The sequence below is a fragment of the Ambystoma mexicanum genome, chromosome 4q (genome assembly GCF_040938575.1).
Source record: "Ambystoma mexicanum isolate Mex_15411 chromosome 4q, UKY_AmexF1_1, whole genome shotgun sequence".
NCBI classification, from domain to species: Eukaryota; Metazoa; Chordata; class Amphibia; order Caudata; family Ambystomatidae; genus Ambystoma; species Ambystoma mexicanum.
The window spans coordinates 431,292,789-431,308,222 of NC_090928.1; the positions used below are offsets into that span (position 1 = coordinate 431,292,789).

The 15,434-nt window shown below is 45.3% G+C and overlaps 1 protein-coding gene across 1 annotated transcript in view; it reads left to right on the top strand.

The window, feature by feature from the left end:
• COX20 (cytochrome c oxidase assembly factor COX20) overlaps nucleotides 1-13,168 on the top strand; it is a gene marked incomplete at its 5' end in the record, with an annotated part of 328,320 nt that extends 315,152 nt beyond the window's left edge. Inside the window, one exon of the mRNA XM_069608008.1 lies at nucleotides 12,666-13,168. Within this exon, the coding sequence (XP_069464109.1) occupies nucleotides 12,666-12,804 (139 nt within the window). The remainder of the gene's footprint in view (nucleotides 1-12,665) is intronic.
• Nucleotides 13,169-15,434: the final 2,266 nt, after the last annotated feature.

Here is a 15,434-nt window from a genome sequence, read left to right on the forward strand (position 1 = left end):
AGTGAGCTTCAGATCTTGTCGGTTGAGCATCCATTCCTTACTTTTCATGGAGATAAGGTTGTCCTGTGAATGACTCTTGCCTTTCTTCCTAAGGTGGTCCCTGATTTTCATCTGAATCAGTCAATTTCATTGCCTGTATTCTTCCCAGACCCGGCCTTGGAGGCCGAAAGGGTTCTGCACTGCCTGGACATTAGAAGAGCCCTTAAATTCCATCTGGACAGAACATCTGAGCTCAGGAACTTCTCACAGCTTTTTGTGACCTTCGGAAATCCGCAAGGAAAGCCGGCCTCGAAAGTAACCATCTCCTGGGGGATCGCTGCCTGTATTTCTGAGGTGTATACCATTCCGGGTCTTCGGGCCCCAAAGGGAATTCATGCTCATCTTGTGCGGGGAAAGGCAGCTGCCATTGCCTTCCAAAAATATGTTCCCTGGGAGACCATTGTGAAAGCAGTTACATGGGCCTCCCCATTGGCTTTTTGTAAGCATTACTGTCTGGACCTGAGCTCCAGGGTTGATGCTCAGTTCGGTCAATCTGTGCTTAAGAACCTGTTTCAGTAGTTTCCATCCACCAGTAATTCCTGTGAGGAGTGCTTGGGAATCTCCCATAAGTATGGAGTAAAGGGGGCAGGACGTAGGAGTATAATAAAGGTACTCACTGTAGTGACTACCTTACTTATAGTCCATAGTCCCGTTTCCTCTATACGCCCGCCTGCGTCCCCTCTAAAAAGGTTCCACTGTTATTGCTTAAAGGTCATAGACCTGGCTATAGAAAAAGGACTGATGGGCGATGCGCTGGGCAAAGCTAAGGAGGGCGGGGTTACGGCAGCGTGCTGTGCCCCGCGTAAAAAGAGGACACATTTTTGAAAAATGTTATGCTTTTTACAAAGTACTCCGATCCCGTCCCACAGGACAGAGGAATGTCCCATAAGTATGGAGGAAAGGGGACTGTGGACTAGGAGTAAAGTAGTCACTATGGTGAGTAACTTTATTAATTTCGAACACTCCACCAGGTTGGGACCTTTATGTTGTACTCTCGAAGCTCATGGGTCTGCCCTTTGAGCAGATGCACAAGGCAAGCCTCAAACACATAACCTACAAAACAGCCTTTCTGGTAGCCATCACCTTGATAAGATGAGTCAGTGAGCGCCAGGCATTATATGAACAAGACCCTTTCGTTGTGATCCACAGGACAAGCCTTAAAACACATCCTAGATTTTCACCAAAATTCATATGCAAGTTCCATGTCAACCAATCCATTGCACTACCTACTTTTTTCCAAAATCCATCCAACTCAGCTGAAAGAAGCCTTGATACGTTGGATGTAAGGAGGGCCGTCTTGTACTATGTAAATAAAACCTCTAAGGAAAACTGACCAGCTCTTTGTTTCCATAGCACCTGATAGGGAAGCTGTTCACATTTAAAAAAACGCCATCTTCAGATGGATAGTCAAATGCATACAGCTGTGCTGTTTACTATCATGAAAGACGTTTCACACCAAGAGTTCACTCTACCAGAGGTACAGGAGCTACTTTAGCATGTATTGCTAACACCCCCTAGATGTTATTTGCAAAGCAGCTTCTTGGAGTTCCATACATACCTTTCCTCAGCGTTACTGCATTGACACACATTCTAAAGCAGTCAGGGGGGGGACAACTGGCGCTAAACATCTAGCTGCGGCTGTACCTTCTCACAACCCACCTCCTTCTCCAGGTACTGATCGCTAATTTATGCATAGCATGTGATCTAAGCAGATCCACAAGCCTCGAAAGCATACCTTACTCGCCATAGTTGTATTTCTGATGCTTGTATCTGTTTAGATTCACATGCACACACCCTTCACCCCTCCCTCAGTTGAAGGTGCATAGATGTTTCTTGCTCTATCGCTATTTTCTGCAATATTACATCTGTACTCATGCTACACTTTATGCAACCTCATGTCAGAAACCAAACATTCTGAGGGACTTCGATGCGTGAAGGACCATGGGTACAGTAGACATCACACTTGGGGATAGTATTACTAACATGCCCAGTCGACGTCCTTTTTCGAGTTTTGAAAACAAATCATGTAATACTCTGCGACCACCATTAGATGTGGGTCTATAAATAGCATGTGAATCTGAGCTGATACAAACATCAGAAAAACGATTGCGGTGAGTAATGTATGATATATATATATATATATATATATATTCATATTTGAGGCTTGTGGAATCTGCTTAGATCACATGCTATGCATAGGCCGACATAGTGGAAGCTGCAGAGTATTACAGTTGTTTTCTAAACTTGAAAAGGGATGTCGACAGGGCGTGCCAATAATACTATCCCTAGTGACATCCACTGTACCCATTGGCAAGGTCCCTCAGATTGTTTTTTTTTTCTGCCATCGTGACGGACCTATATTGCAGAATTCATTTCGGCTAACGCTATTTGCTTGTAAAAATTAAGACTAGTTTACTCTGTCCTTTTCCAAACCGACCTCGACTACTTTATCGACTCAGTGGAAAGGACGACTGTCGAATGAATTTCCAGACTCGACAAACCCTTTCGGCCTTGGAAGGCCACACCAGGCCTAGCCCCTAACAGTAGGGAGAGTGGGGGTGGTCATTGTAGAATGCATTTTGCCCTCCATTCCCTTTCTTGCCTGGTTGCCATTCCCCTTAAATATGGAGAACACTCCAAGTTTTGCCCCACGTGCAACAAAAAATTCCCATGAATAGACCAGCACCGAGTGTGCAACTTGTGTCTAGCGCGTGACCACGACGAGGGGCATTGTCAAGCCTGCAGGCTCTTCAAGCCAAAAACTCTTTGAGACCGAAGAACTAAACGCTGGGTCCATCACACCATGCAGGCTGAGGCCCCCATGGACGTGGAGGGACCCTCCAGTGACTACAGTATTGCGGTCTTTACAGACAGCAATGGAGACTGGGAACAGTTAGGTTCCCAAGTGCAGGCCCCCGACCCCAACAGACAGGCCGACGGCTCTGTTACGGGGACGACACCCGGTGGCGATAGCAATACCACAACCCAGACACTAAACGCACATCCCGGGGCAAGGAATAGACATCGTCGACCAAACGCCCATATACGATGTTGAGGGGGAGGTCTACATAATCCCTGTCCTCGGGACCTTGAGTGCCCAGATCGCCCCATGACAGGCACGTAAGTCAAGATGTTAGGGAGAATTCTCATAAATGGCTTATTTCTCTTACCTAATGAGTCCCTCAGCAGCTTTGTTGGATTTCTAAGATTTATTTTTTGCACCTGGTAAGAGTGTGAACCTTTTTTTTCCACTCTTACATGTGTTTTGCCATGTGTGTTTTTACCATTTTGTGTTTTCTTGGGCTCTGGAGCCTCACCTACTCCATGAGCACCCCTTTTCATGTGTGTTACACAGCACCCTCAGTGCAGTAACACAGGGATGTCTTTTAGACTTCCCACTGACTCCATTTTTCTGGGGCTGACTGCTGTCCCCCAGAAACATGTAAAGTTGCCATTAACTTTATGTAGTCTCTTTTAAACCACAGACCCAGTACACCCCATCTTACATGGCGTGTTGGAAAGGGTTAATTCTTTTTGTCTGTGCTTCTTGGAGCCTTGTTTCGCTCCCTTAACATTAAGACTTGGCTGGTGGCAGTGGTAACTACCCTAACTTTTCTACCGCGGTTATCTTATATAAACGTGTATGCTTTGGACTATTATAGTACCCTCGAACATAGACCCGCTTGACCAAATACATTTTATTTTGGCTCCGGCTGGGTTTTGTCACCATTTCTTTTTGTTAGTCTTTCTTGTGTTTTTCTCTGCGTGTGTAACGCTCACCTGATTCCCGTAGAGGCGCCGGTCTTGACTGGGCGTATACCGTATCTTCAAAGGTGATGTGTAACACACGGCTGGCTCTTTGGGCTGGACCTCTGTGCACTGTATGTCTGACTCGAAGGGTAAGATGTCAGCAGATAGAAAATATGGGATTAAGGAACTGGGTTATTGAATGTCTCTCTCTTCTTCCCTTTCTCTTCTGCTGTAGAACCCCAAAGGTTAACGCTCTCACCTTAGGTAAGTGAACGCCGTGCTCTCCATCTGCCTCGGGGCAGGGTGCTGTAACCAGTTTCTTCACTGGATAAGGGGAGCAGGCCTCTTGACTTCAGAGGACTGCTGTCCGTCGTTTACTGCACGAACGGTAAGTTTCGAGTAATTCTAATGTCTTTAAAGTCTTTAGTAATGATGTTTCTTGTTTTGCAGGGTTCCGGCGATGACGGGCTGAAGTGAGTTGAAGATGGAGCCCGTGTGATGAATAGAAGCGCCTGGAAGCACGTAAGTAAGCGCTTGTTGCCTGCTTCACAATGCGCTCTAACTGTCTTTTTATTTTGCAGGTACAAGTTCGGAGCGGCCCGGGTGCCGGAATACCCACTGGGTTAGATGTGGAAAGGAGTAATGGCACGTGAGTATTAAAGTTCCCCAATGTCTTTAAACGCACCTTGTTTTGTCTTTCAGATGCGGGATGCAGCGCCGAAGGCCTCCGGAGCGTGCAAAGAGTTGGTAAGCTTTTGTCTTTCAGATGCCGGAATGCAGTGTGAAGACCTCCGGAGCGCACGAAGAGTAGGTAAGCCTTTGTCTTTCAGATGCCGGAATGCAGCGCGAGGCGTTGGTGACAGCCGATGGACCAGGTAAGTGAAGAGCTGTCACTGAAGACCGTAATGCTAACCTGTTCTTTCTTGTCTTTATAGGTGTTGCTGAAGACTGGATTCAGGATGGTAAGCCTTTTTCCTTAGGCCCAGGATCAGATGCAGAAGACACGATGAGCGTTCTGCTGCAGAGGATGCAGAATAACGCAAAGCAAGATTCATCCATCGGGTGTGGTTTAAATAGCCTCCTGTAGTGCTTAGGTGTCTCCTTCCACAGCCACGCCTAGGTAAGAAAAGAGTTCCTGCTTTCCAGAAGAGTTCCAGTGTTCTGAATCTAGGGAGTGGCTCCTGCCCCACCCAACAGGAAAAGTAGTTCCAAACAGAAGAGGATCAGAGGCTCAACTGGCAGGCAAGTAAGCAGCATGGTCTGCTGCAGGTAAGTCCACCCAAGCATTATGAGCCTGGCGCTTCCAGCGCTGGGACTGGGCATATTTATGAGCCTGGTGCCACTGGCGCCAGGACTGGGTCCAAAAGGTCCCAATTGGGACTGGTTGGCACTCGGAACCTGGGTTATGGATCTGCTTCCAAGGGAGTTGGGGAAAACCCTGACCTTTTGGAAGCAGAGATCATGACAGCGTGCCAAACTGGGGATGATTCTTTTGTTCGCTGTCTTTTCGCAGGCTTCTGCACAGAAGCCCTCCTTAAGGCGCCTGAAAGTCTAGGCAGGCAGGATGTGAGGGAGGGATCTTCGGACCCCTGCCATGGGTTCCCTTGGTAACCCAAGTCACACTCTTGTCTGATTGGCTAAGGGGACTGGCCTTGCAAGGCCAGCCACCCTGCTGTGTGATTGACAGCCAGGCTGTATGAATGGGGGGAAAACGGCAAAAAAGCAGGTCTCTGGGACTGGAAAAGCAGATTCGCCACTGGAACGAAAGAACCAACAAGGAACTGGAAGAAGAGGACCCCTATGACTGAACCGCCTAGTGAAGCCCTGCTGCAGGTCTGAATCTTCAGAATCCGACAACAGAGAAGATTCTCCAGGAAACTTCTTCCATTGAGCTGGTGGGACCAACCAGTTTGCCCAAACTGCAAGCCAGGACCTCTTCTCTGGTCGAATTTGCTGTACAGGGCTACAGTGGGCCGGATAGCCAGGAAGGTCTGACCCTGTTTGGGTTTTAAGGAGCACACCTTTTATTCGTTGTTTGGCTCTGTTGCTGGCTTCTTCCCTGGGTGGCTCGGGACCCTCCAGTCTTCCTGCTTCGTGTCAGTCCGACAGTCGCTTCAGGAACCGTGAGCCTGCAGGAACTACTAGGAACGTCCACTGCAGCTACAGCTCCCTCTCCGTTTCATGGTACAGTGCAAATCCGGTTGTCCGTTTCATTCAACCGCGGTGAAAGTGTTCAAAATCTTTTGCAAATCCGAGGGCTTGTCCTTCTCTTTGAACTAACTTTTCTACCAACCAACCTCGTCTGGAGTCCGTGCCACAAACTTTACCGCGAACTACACTGAACTGTGTGATCGTGAGCAAAAGACTTTTGACCCATTGACTTTGGTCCTAAGCGTTTTCTAGCTGATCTCCTCACTGTAGCTTCTCTTGTTCAATTGCCCAGAGTTACCTGTTGGTTTGGTTTAATTTCTAATAACTGACTTTCCCTCCCTTTTAAATTGCTAGTTCTTTTGCTCCCACTTCATTTTGTGAGCTTAACTTGTCTAGAATTTAAGGGAAGTGGTGTGGTGTATTTATGATTGAATTCTTTTAATTTTTTTTACTTGCTTAGAATAGTGAAATGTTATACAACTGTTGAGTAAATAAATATGTATTTTACTTAGAAAACCTTGAGTCAGTGTTTGCCTGAATCATAGTAATTGCTGTCCTTTGTGTAACTATTTGATACTGCTCACTTACTCTTGAGATACGTCTGGCTGCTCTGCTACTGCTACCACTTTAACTGTGTAGTACGGCTTGTACCAAAGGTGAAATTGTACTGTCACTTGTAGTCTTAATTGTGTGTGGTGTTCCCAAAGGGTACTGCATATAATTCTGCCTAACACTAGAGACAAAGAAGATGCCGTCCCCAAAACACTGACTGACCGGCCAAACGTCAGGAGACGAGGCTGTGGTTCGTCCCACTGCCGAAGTCTACGCCCCACGTCAACGGCTGTAAGCTCTTAAAAACTCAAGTTTAACGTACCTGGTGAAAAAGCACATCCCTGAGAGCCTGCTAAAGTCCAAACACTCCTCCAAGAGCCCCAATCATAAAGAAAAGTCTAAGGACAACTCTACCCCTATCCATAGGGAGAAACACTCTGTCCCTCGGGAGGAACGTTCCCTGGCAGAAGCCTTAAAGAACAAGGGCCAGCCTCATGCTGCAGCCAAATCTACACCCCAGGGCCATCCTGCACCCCTAGGACAGGACTCTACCCCTCAGTTCCCTGGTATCATTCCTAGTTCAGCCTCATGGACTGCAGAAGACATAGACAGGATTACCTTTATGGACAATTTTATTTCGAAAAAGAAACCCACAAGCATCCCAGAACCTTCAAACTACACCTCCTACAGCTGAGGCGTCCAGCTCCCAGCGAAGGAAAGCTTGCCCTGATATTCTCCCTGTTCCAAGTCAGTCCAACCAGTACAAGGTGATCTGTATGATGTCCACACTGATGATGATGAAACCTACCAACACACTTATTATGATGATGATGATGAGGAGGAGGAGGAGGAGCCTCTCCTCACCAATTCAGCAGGACTCACCAGAGGCCGATTTGCCAGTGGACAATCTGCCTCTCCATAATAAAATGTTAATTAAGGCAGCTGAACACGTTGGTATCGAAACACAAGAGCCTCAGCTAGACCAGGACTTCAGAGAAGAATATTGGAGGACAAAAAAGCTGCCACCCAATTCATCCCTATTCTGCAATCTATCCAAAGAAGGATTCAACCTTCCCTGGAGACACCAAACCAGACACGGGCAGTAAACCCGCAGGTAGAGAAAACCTTTCAGCCCAGCTCCGTCTGACCCGCTATACATCAGTGGCCAGCTTAAGCCAGATTTGCTTGTGGGTTACCACAACCCATAAAAGGGCAGGAACACTGCTAGCCTCTTCAGAGGCACCCACAGACAAGGAGAGCAAAAATCTCTATGCTATGGGGAGGAACGTAGTGATTTCGCCAGCTTTCCAAACTAGTATCGCCAATAATTCAACGCTGTTGGCAAACTATAATTGCCACAAATGGGACGAGATAACTACCCGCATAGCTTCTGCTCCCGAGCCTCTAAAGTCACAACTAGACCTGGTAGCAGCTGAGGCAAAGCAACATCCAGCTGCATTAAAAACAACCTTGATGCCACAGACAATGTGAGCAGGCTTATTGCTGAAGGGACCATAATCTAGCACCACGCATGGCTACGCTAGTCTGGATTCAAACGTAAGACCCAAGCTATGCTACTTAATATGCCGGTGGAACCTACAGTCTTATTTGGCAAAGCCGTAGAAGATGCATGAAAGTACTCCAAGGAGGAATATGACACCCTATAATCTCTGGGCCAGCTGACGAACAAACCACCAGGCCAGAAAGGCGGGAGCAATTTTTGCCAGTTTCGTGGCCAAAACTCCGAGAGGCTCTGGTTACGGACAGGGTCATGGTTCTTCCTGGAATAACAACCATGGCCAAGCCTCACAGGGACGCCAAAGACACCAGCGCCGATCTCGCGGCGGGTCAAGGTTCCTCCACATCCAGAGGTGGAGGTACACCTCCCAAGCAAGGAAAGCCTGCTGCAGGTCCCCCCCCCCCCATATGCCTCTCCAGTAGTAGAACGCATTTCACACTTCACCCACGCATGGGAGGGAATCGCCACGGACAAGTGGGTGCTATCGACGGTAGCGGGAGGTTATTGTGTGGAACTCCTCCAAAAACCATCACTGCGTCAGAGAAAATCAATTCAATGAAGGAAGAACAGCACATCCCTCTGAAAGAGGTCAGCACGCTGCTACTCAAGGACGTCATAGAAATAGTACCAGCGAACGAGGTAAACAAGGGTAGTTATTCAACCTACTTCCTTGTGCCAAAAAAGATCTATCTAAGCGCCGAGGGTTGGACTTGTGCCCAAAGCCACAAAAATTCTGCATGACAACGCTACAAGCGGTTATTCCCCCTGCTAAAGCAGGGAGACTACATGGCAACAGTGGATATGAAAGATGCCTATTGTCATATTCCAATGTTCCCAGCACACAAAACTCTTGCGTTTCAAACCAGCACTACCAATTTAAGGTGCTAACCTTCAGAATAGCGTCTGCTCCAAGGATATTCTCCAAGGTACTGGCGGTGGTGGTGGCACACTTGCACAGGGAGGCAATCCCAGTGTACCCCTACTTGGACGACTGGCTGATCACAGCGGAATCACCCCATCGTTGCAATGCAAGCAAGGCACGCAAAGTACCATAAAACTTCTCTTCCTATTGGACTTCTCAATAAAAGAGAAAGTCAAGCCGTGTGCCAAACACAACAAAAGTGTTCCTAGAAGCTGTCTTAAACACGGAAGCAGGGTTAGCCTTTCCATCTATGGAAAGGGTTTAAAACATGCAAATACTGCTGTATCAAGCTGGTCGCCAGAAGCGTACGCAAAGCAATGTGACTACTAGGCATGATGGCGTCGTGCATTTAAAACCTACACTGGTGGACAAAGGAAAACCTATTGCAGGGAAAACCCTTCCACAACCCGGAAGCGCAAGCGATCGTTACAACAGACTAATCACTCTCCGGGTGGGAGGCACATTACCTTCACCAAACAGCACATGGTCTGTGGACTCACATCACTGCACAGAACCACATCAACTGCTGGAACTCCTAGCAGTATTCAAAGCGCTTCAAGCATTCGAAGCGCAGCTAACAAACCAGTTGGTTCAAATCCTAACAGACAGCACCACTGCACTTCTATGTGAACAAGCAGGTGGGCACACACATTCCAGGTTGGTCCAAGCTGGCACAGAAAATATGGAGATAGGCATTCAAACGGGGGATGTTCCTATCCTGCCAACACGTTCCAGGGATACTCAACACTCTAGCAGACTCTCTAGGCAGAGATTCCCTACCAGAGGATCACAAGTGGCAACTAAACACAAGTATCGTAGACCACATCTTCTCACAGTGGGGTTATCCTACACTAGACTTGTTCGCTACAAAAGAAAACAAGCAATGCCCAGACTTTGCATCTAGGTTCCCACAACCAGATTCCAAGGGAAACGCCCTATGGATGAACTGGTCAGGGAAATTTGCTTACACTCCTCCCACCGACTCCTTTAATGAGCAGAGGAGTGAACAAGATTCACAGAAAACAGATGACGCTCATCATAGTTATTCCCATGTGGGCAAGGCAGCCATGGTATCCAGCATGGCTCCTGAGGTCGTAGAGTTCGGACGCCTTAATCTACTACAACAACGGTGTATGGATATTCTCAGAGGCGCATAAACCAAACGCCAGACACTGTTATTTTGACAAGTAGATGAGATTTGTAATGTGGTGCCAGTCTAAACAAATAAATTCCATAGAATGTACTCCTGCTCAAATTCTAAATGATATACTCCACATGCTAGACTCGGGGTTAGTATTCAACTCCATAAAGGTCCACCTGATGGCTTTATCAGCATACACCACCTCTCCATGTTAAGGTATTGTGGTGGAAAATTCTAGTCATTAACGCATTTATGGAGGGAGTAAAGAGACTCCAACCTCCAATTTCAAACCCACCGCCAGGCTGGGGTCTCAATGTAGTACTCGCAAAGCTCATGGACCCCCATTCGAGCGTATGCATATGTTGAGTCTTAAACACTGACATACAATACTGCCTTCTTAGTGGCTATTACTTCAATAAGAAGAGTTAGTGAGTTACAAGCATCGTCAGTGCAGGACCCTTTCTTTGCCATACACAAGGACAAATTGGTTCTACGTGCACATCCTATGTTCTCTCCGAAGTTCTTTTCCAAATTCCACGTGAACCAATCCTTTGAGCTGCCAGCTTTCTTCCAGAACCCAACTAGCTCCACTTAGGTAAAGCTCCACACACTGGATGTGAGGAGGGCGGTCCTTTACTATGTAGACAAGACCAGACCGCTTAGGAAAACAGACCAACTGTTTGTCTCTGTAGCACCAGGCAGAGAAGGAGACCGCATTTCCAGAAATGCCATCTCCAGAAGAATAGTCGGATGCATAAAACTGTGCTATTCATTGTCAAACAATACACTGCCTTTCACACCAAGAGCTCACTCCACAAGGAGCACAGTAGCTACTCTGGCATTTATCACCAATGTCCCCTTATATGACATTTGCAAAGCAGCTACATGGAGCTCAATGCACACTTTCACTCAGCACTACTGCATTGACACTCATGCCAAAGCAGATACACCGGTGGGACAAGTAGTTCTAAAACATCTATTTGCCACTGATCCTTCTCACAACCCACCACCTTCTCCTAACACTGCTCGCTAATCTATGCATAGCATCTAATTAAGCAGATTCCACAAGTCTCAGAAGGGATACCTTACTCATCGTAATTCTGATGCTTGTATCTGCTTAGATTCACATGTGCCCACCCTTCCTCCCCTGAGAGAAGGTGCATAGATGGTATGTGAGCTTTTCTGATATTTATCTGCTTGGATACACCTGTACTCATGCTACCTCATGTCAGAACAAAACAATCTGAGGGACCTCGATGCGTGGAAGACCATGGGTACAGTGGACAACACACTAGGGATAGTATTACTGGCACACCCTGTCGATGTCCCTTTTCGAGTTTCGAAAACAACAACTGTAATACTCCGCAGCTTCCACTAGATTTTGGCCTATGCGTAGCATGTGAATCTAAGCAGATAAAAGCATCAGAAATACGATTATGGTGAGTAATGTAGCCAATATAGGAGAGTCCTTTTGAGCCCAGTCATACATTCCACAACACCACCTAACGGCCATCGCTGGAAGTTCGCCTCCAGTTCTGAGCCACAATAGTAAGACATTGTGGGTATGCAAATTAGCTAAAATGCAAATCTTTTTCTCCAGGGAATTTTGTCTAAGAGGGCAGTGCTACTTTATACATAGCTTAATCAAGACAGACTTTTACAAAGCTGCCAGGACAACTACATACCTGGTTTCACTCTTATTAAGGATCATCAGTGCAGTATAGTGCCGACAGCCTTGTGGTTGGAGCATTTGGCCATGTTTTCACAACACCAAGAAAGTTATGGTGGGTTTAAAAAGGTTTTTAAAAAAACCCTTTCACCTGAAATGTAAAAGTAGGAAAGTCTATTTGAGCCAAGTCACATATTCCACAACACCCCTAGTAGCCATTGCTGGAAGTTCACCTCCAGTTCTGAGCCACAACAGCAAGCAGTCTTGCAAATGTCTGTCTTGGGTTGATTAAGCTATGTATAAAGTAGCACTGCCCTCTTGGACAAAGACAATTTCCTGGAGAAAAGGGTTTGCATTTGAGCTAATTTGCATACCCACAATGCCTTGCTGTTGTGACTCAAAACTGGTGGTGAACTTAAAGCGATGGCTACAATGTGTGTTGTGGAATGTGTGACTTGGCCCAAATGGACTTTGTGCTTTCACATTTCAGATGAAAGGGTTCTTTTTCCAACCTTTTTTAAACCCATCATAACTTTCTTGGTGTTGTGGAGATGCATATTCTGTTCTGGAACTGTGGTGTTTCTCATTGATTCTGCCATGCTAGCTCTATTGATGTAAAGAGCTTTTGGCTAGATCTTTACTACTCAATGTCACTGATTTCGAAAACTGGACAGTTTCAACATTTTACGTTTACTTGAGAAGCTTTGTATGGATCACCATTAAACTTACATAATGTTGTTCCTCAGATTTTCAAATGCGACATTACAGGAGGAGAAATTATTTTCGCTGTTGGCTATGTCTTGTCCTGTATGAGTGTGCTAGCTTGATCAAATAAAATTACCTGATATGCATACTTTTTGAATAGCTGTGTGTGCGCGCGCATAAACTGCAATTTGTAACATTTTGTTTTTCTCCGTTTTAGGATGTATTGCAGAGTCAATAATGCAAAACTGAGGGTGCAACAAAAAATGATTCAGGAAGGAATGAAAAACAAACTTCTATTTGAAGGAAGCAGTCTAGATCCTACCAGGAAACAAACCAACAGCATCAAACAAGACTGAGCATTTATTTTCTTTTGTGCGTGTGCGTGTGCGTGTGCGTGTGTGTGTGTGTGTTTGTTTCAGTTTAAATAACTTTTCACACATAAATACTCAATACAACACAATTCATTTCAACAATTCTAAAACAATGCTATCAATAATTCGTAAAACTCAAAACACGGTAGAAACAAAACCCGAAAATTCCTCCTAATCACAACTTTGTGTGAAAAGTTATTTAAACTGAAGCACACTAAATAAAAAATCAATTTAAAAAATCAAGGCTGAGCATTGATTTTGGTGTGTGAGATATTCTACATAAGGAATTATACTATGTTGCACCTGATCCTAAAGACATCCATTTCCTAATAAAATTTTCTTGTGCTAATGTTTGCTGTGTCCATGCTGAGGAAGCCATCTGTTGAAAGCACTATTATGTTGTTCAATATGATTCTGTATATTGTTATGGTTTCCTATTTTTCGAACAATGCTCCTAATTTGTAACTTTCTCTAAGGGAAAGCTTTATTTGCAGTTGCTTGACATTTTGGGGTTAACGGGGATCCATATTGTGATGTCTGTGGATCTTTTTCACAGCAATGTTTTTAATCACTTGTTCTTATTTCTGTGAAATAACACATTGGCACAAATTGACTGAGGAAACTAGTTTGTTTACCCTAATCCGATAAATCTAGCTAGTTACTTTTCTGTAAGTGTCCATATGAATCAGGTGGAATGTGAAACTGAGAGGATACCAGACCTGATATCTGACGGCCCCTCCTTTCCAGAAAATTGGGTGAGTGGGCAGTGCTGCAGACGCAAAGAACAGGACGGAGTCGGCAGAAGGTGGTCCTAGCTTCCTGTCGTATGCACTGAGCATTGCGCATGCTGCCCCTCCCAACCTGTTCATGGTCTTGTTATTCTCGGGGCCTGTCGCTTTTTAAAACCTGAGACACAAGTACCAGGTGGCATTTAATGGCAGGGCAGTGCAAAGAGGAGCAAATAGATTTTGAAATGGTGCGGGTGAGGCAGCTGTTTCCCACGAAACCAGACAGCCAGTCCCCTACTCACCTATTAGTCACGCTCCGTTACAAAGCCACATCCAACTCCAACAGTGATACAGGTCATGATCTAGATTAGCAGATATATATAGTGTCGAGACTCTGAATTGGCTGAGCTGTAGTCATTCAATAAATAATGTGAAAGGACCATACACTAGGCTGTGGCATTGCACAGGTAATGCAAACCATTACAGAAGAGAGCATATCCCTTTCGAGATTAGGACATTTACTTTGACATCTATACATAATACCTATTGGTTCACTGTCTAACAACACCAACTGTGTGCTAGAATATTATAGCACTATTATAGTTTCTTGGTGTCTGGAATTTGAACTGTCATTTGTCACAAATACATAAACGCCCAGTACATGATAAAATATACTATTGTTGTAATTGTAGGCGCCTGAAATGTCTCTCAACCTACTCCTTTATAGACGTATGCTTATAAGATTGTATATAGTTGGCCTACGAATTTCCTGAGATTTAATAGGCAACGTTCCTGAGTAGAGATTAATTGCAGTATCATGATGGCCAGATCTCAAAGACTTCATGTTTCCATATTGTTGCTATATAAAGAGGTGTGACAGGCATTTCTGTTACTCTCTTGTGAATAGTGCTAAAGTTTTATTTCACTAGTGGCTGTGTGAACGAGTGTTCCTTGCTGCTAAAAATTATTCTGTCAATGAAATTAATAATCAAACTCAGGATATGCTTTTGGGCACCGTTACGGAGTACAACTCAATTGATATGGTGGTGGATGCTGATGAAGCTGTAAACTATCCAACATAATTCCGGAACTCATTCGACCCCCCCCTCCCCCCCCTGCCACCCGGTAATGCCACCACATCACCTTTGCCTGAAAATTGGGTCGCCCATCATGCTGCTTTGCAATCTGGACCCACCTAGGCTGTTTAATGGCACTAAACTGTGCGTTAAACAATTGCTGGCCACCGTAATTGATGCGACGGTGTTGACTGGGAAGGCAAAATGATAGGACATTCATTCTGACAGACCTGCTGTTCAGTTTCACACGCCTACAGTTCCTGGTTAGACCACAAGGCACAGAGCTAGTCAATCGAGTGCACTGGTATCAACTCGGAATATCCATGTTTCTCGGGCTGTTCTAAGTCACATGTTCTAGAGTGGATTCCCCAGATCAGTTGTATATCTTTGCTCCAATTGGAAAAACAAAAATATGTGCTCATAAACGAGCCTTACAATGAACATGCACTTTAGTAATATTCATCTTTAGGTCCATAGTTGTTGGCGCTAACTGCATCTTGTCACCCATCATGCTGCTCAGGAATCTCCATGTTGCTCTCACATACAGTTGTAAGTTTCAGAATGAATTTCCAAACACTTGTGGGATCGCTATTAAGTCATGTGCGCTATTTACCACCAAAATTTTTGAAAAAACGGGTCGGCAGCAAGTGATATCTTACCCTCAAACTTCCCACAAAGTTTGTAGCAATAATAGAAATTAAAAAAACTGGTTCGGGAAGATATCTCGCGCTCACACCTGTATTTTAACACAAATCCTCTACAGTTTGTGATCAGAACAACATCAATTCAAAAAAATCTCAATATAATAAAT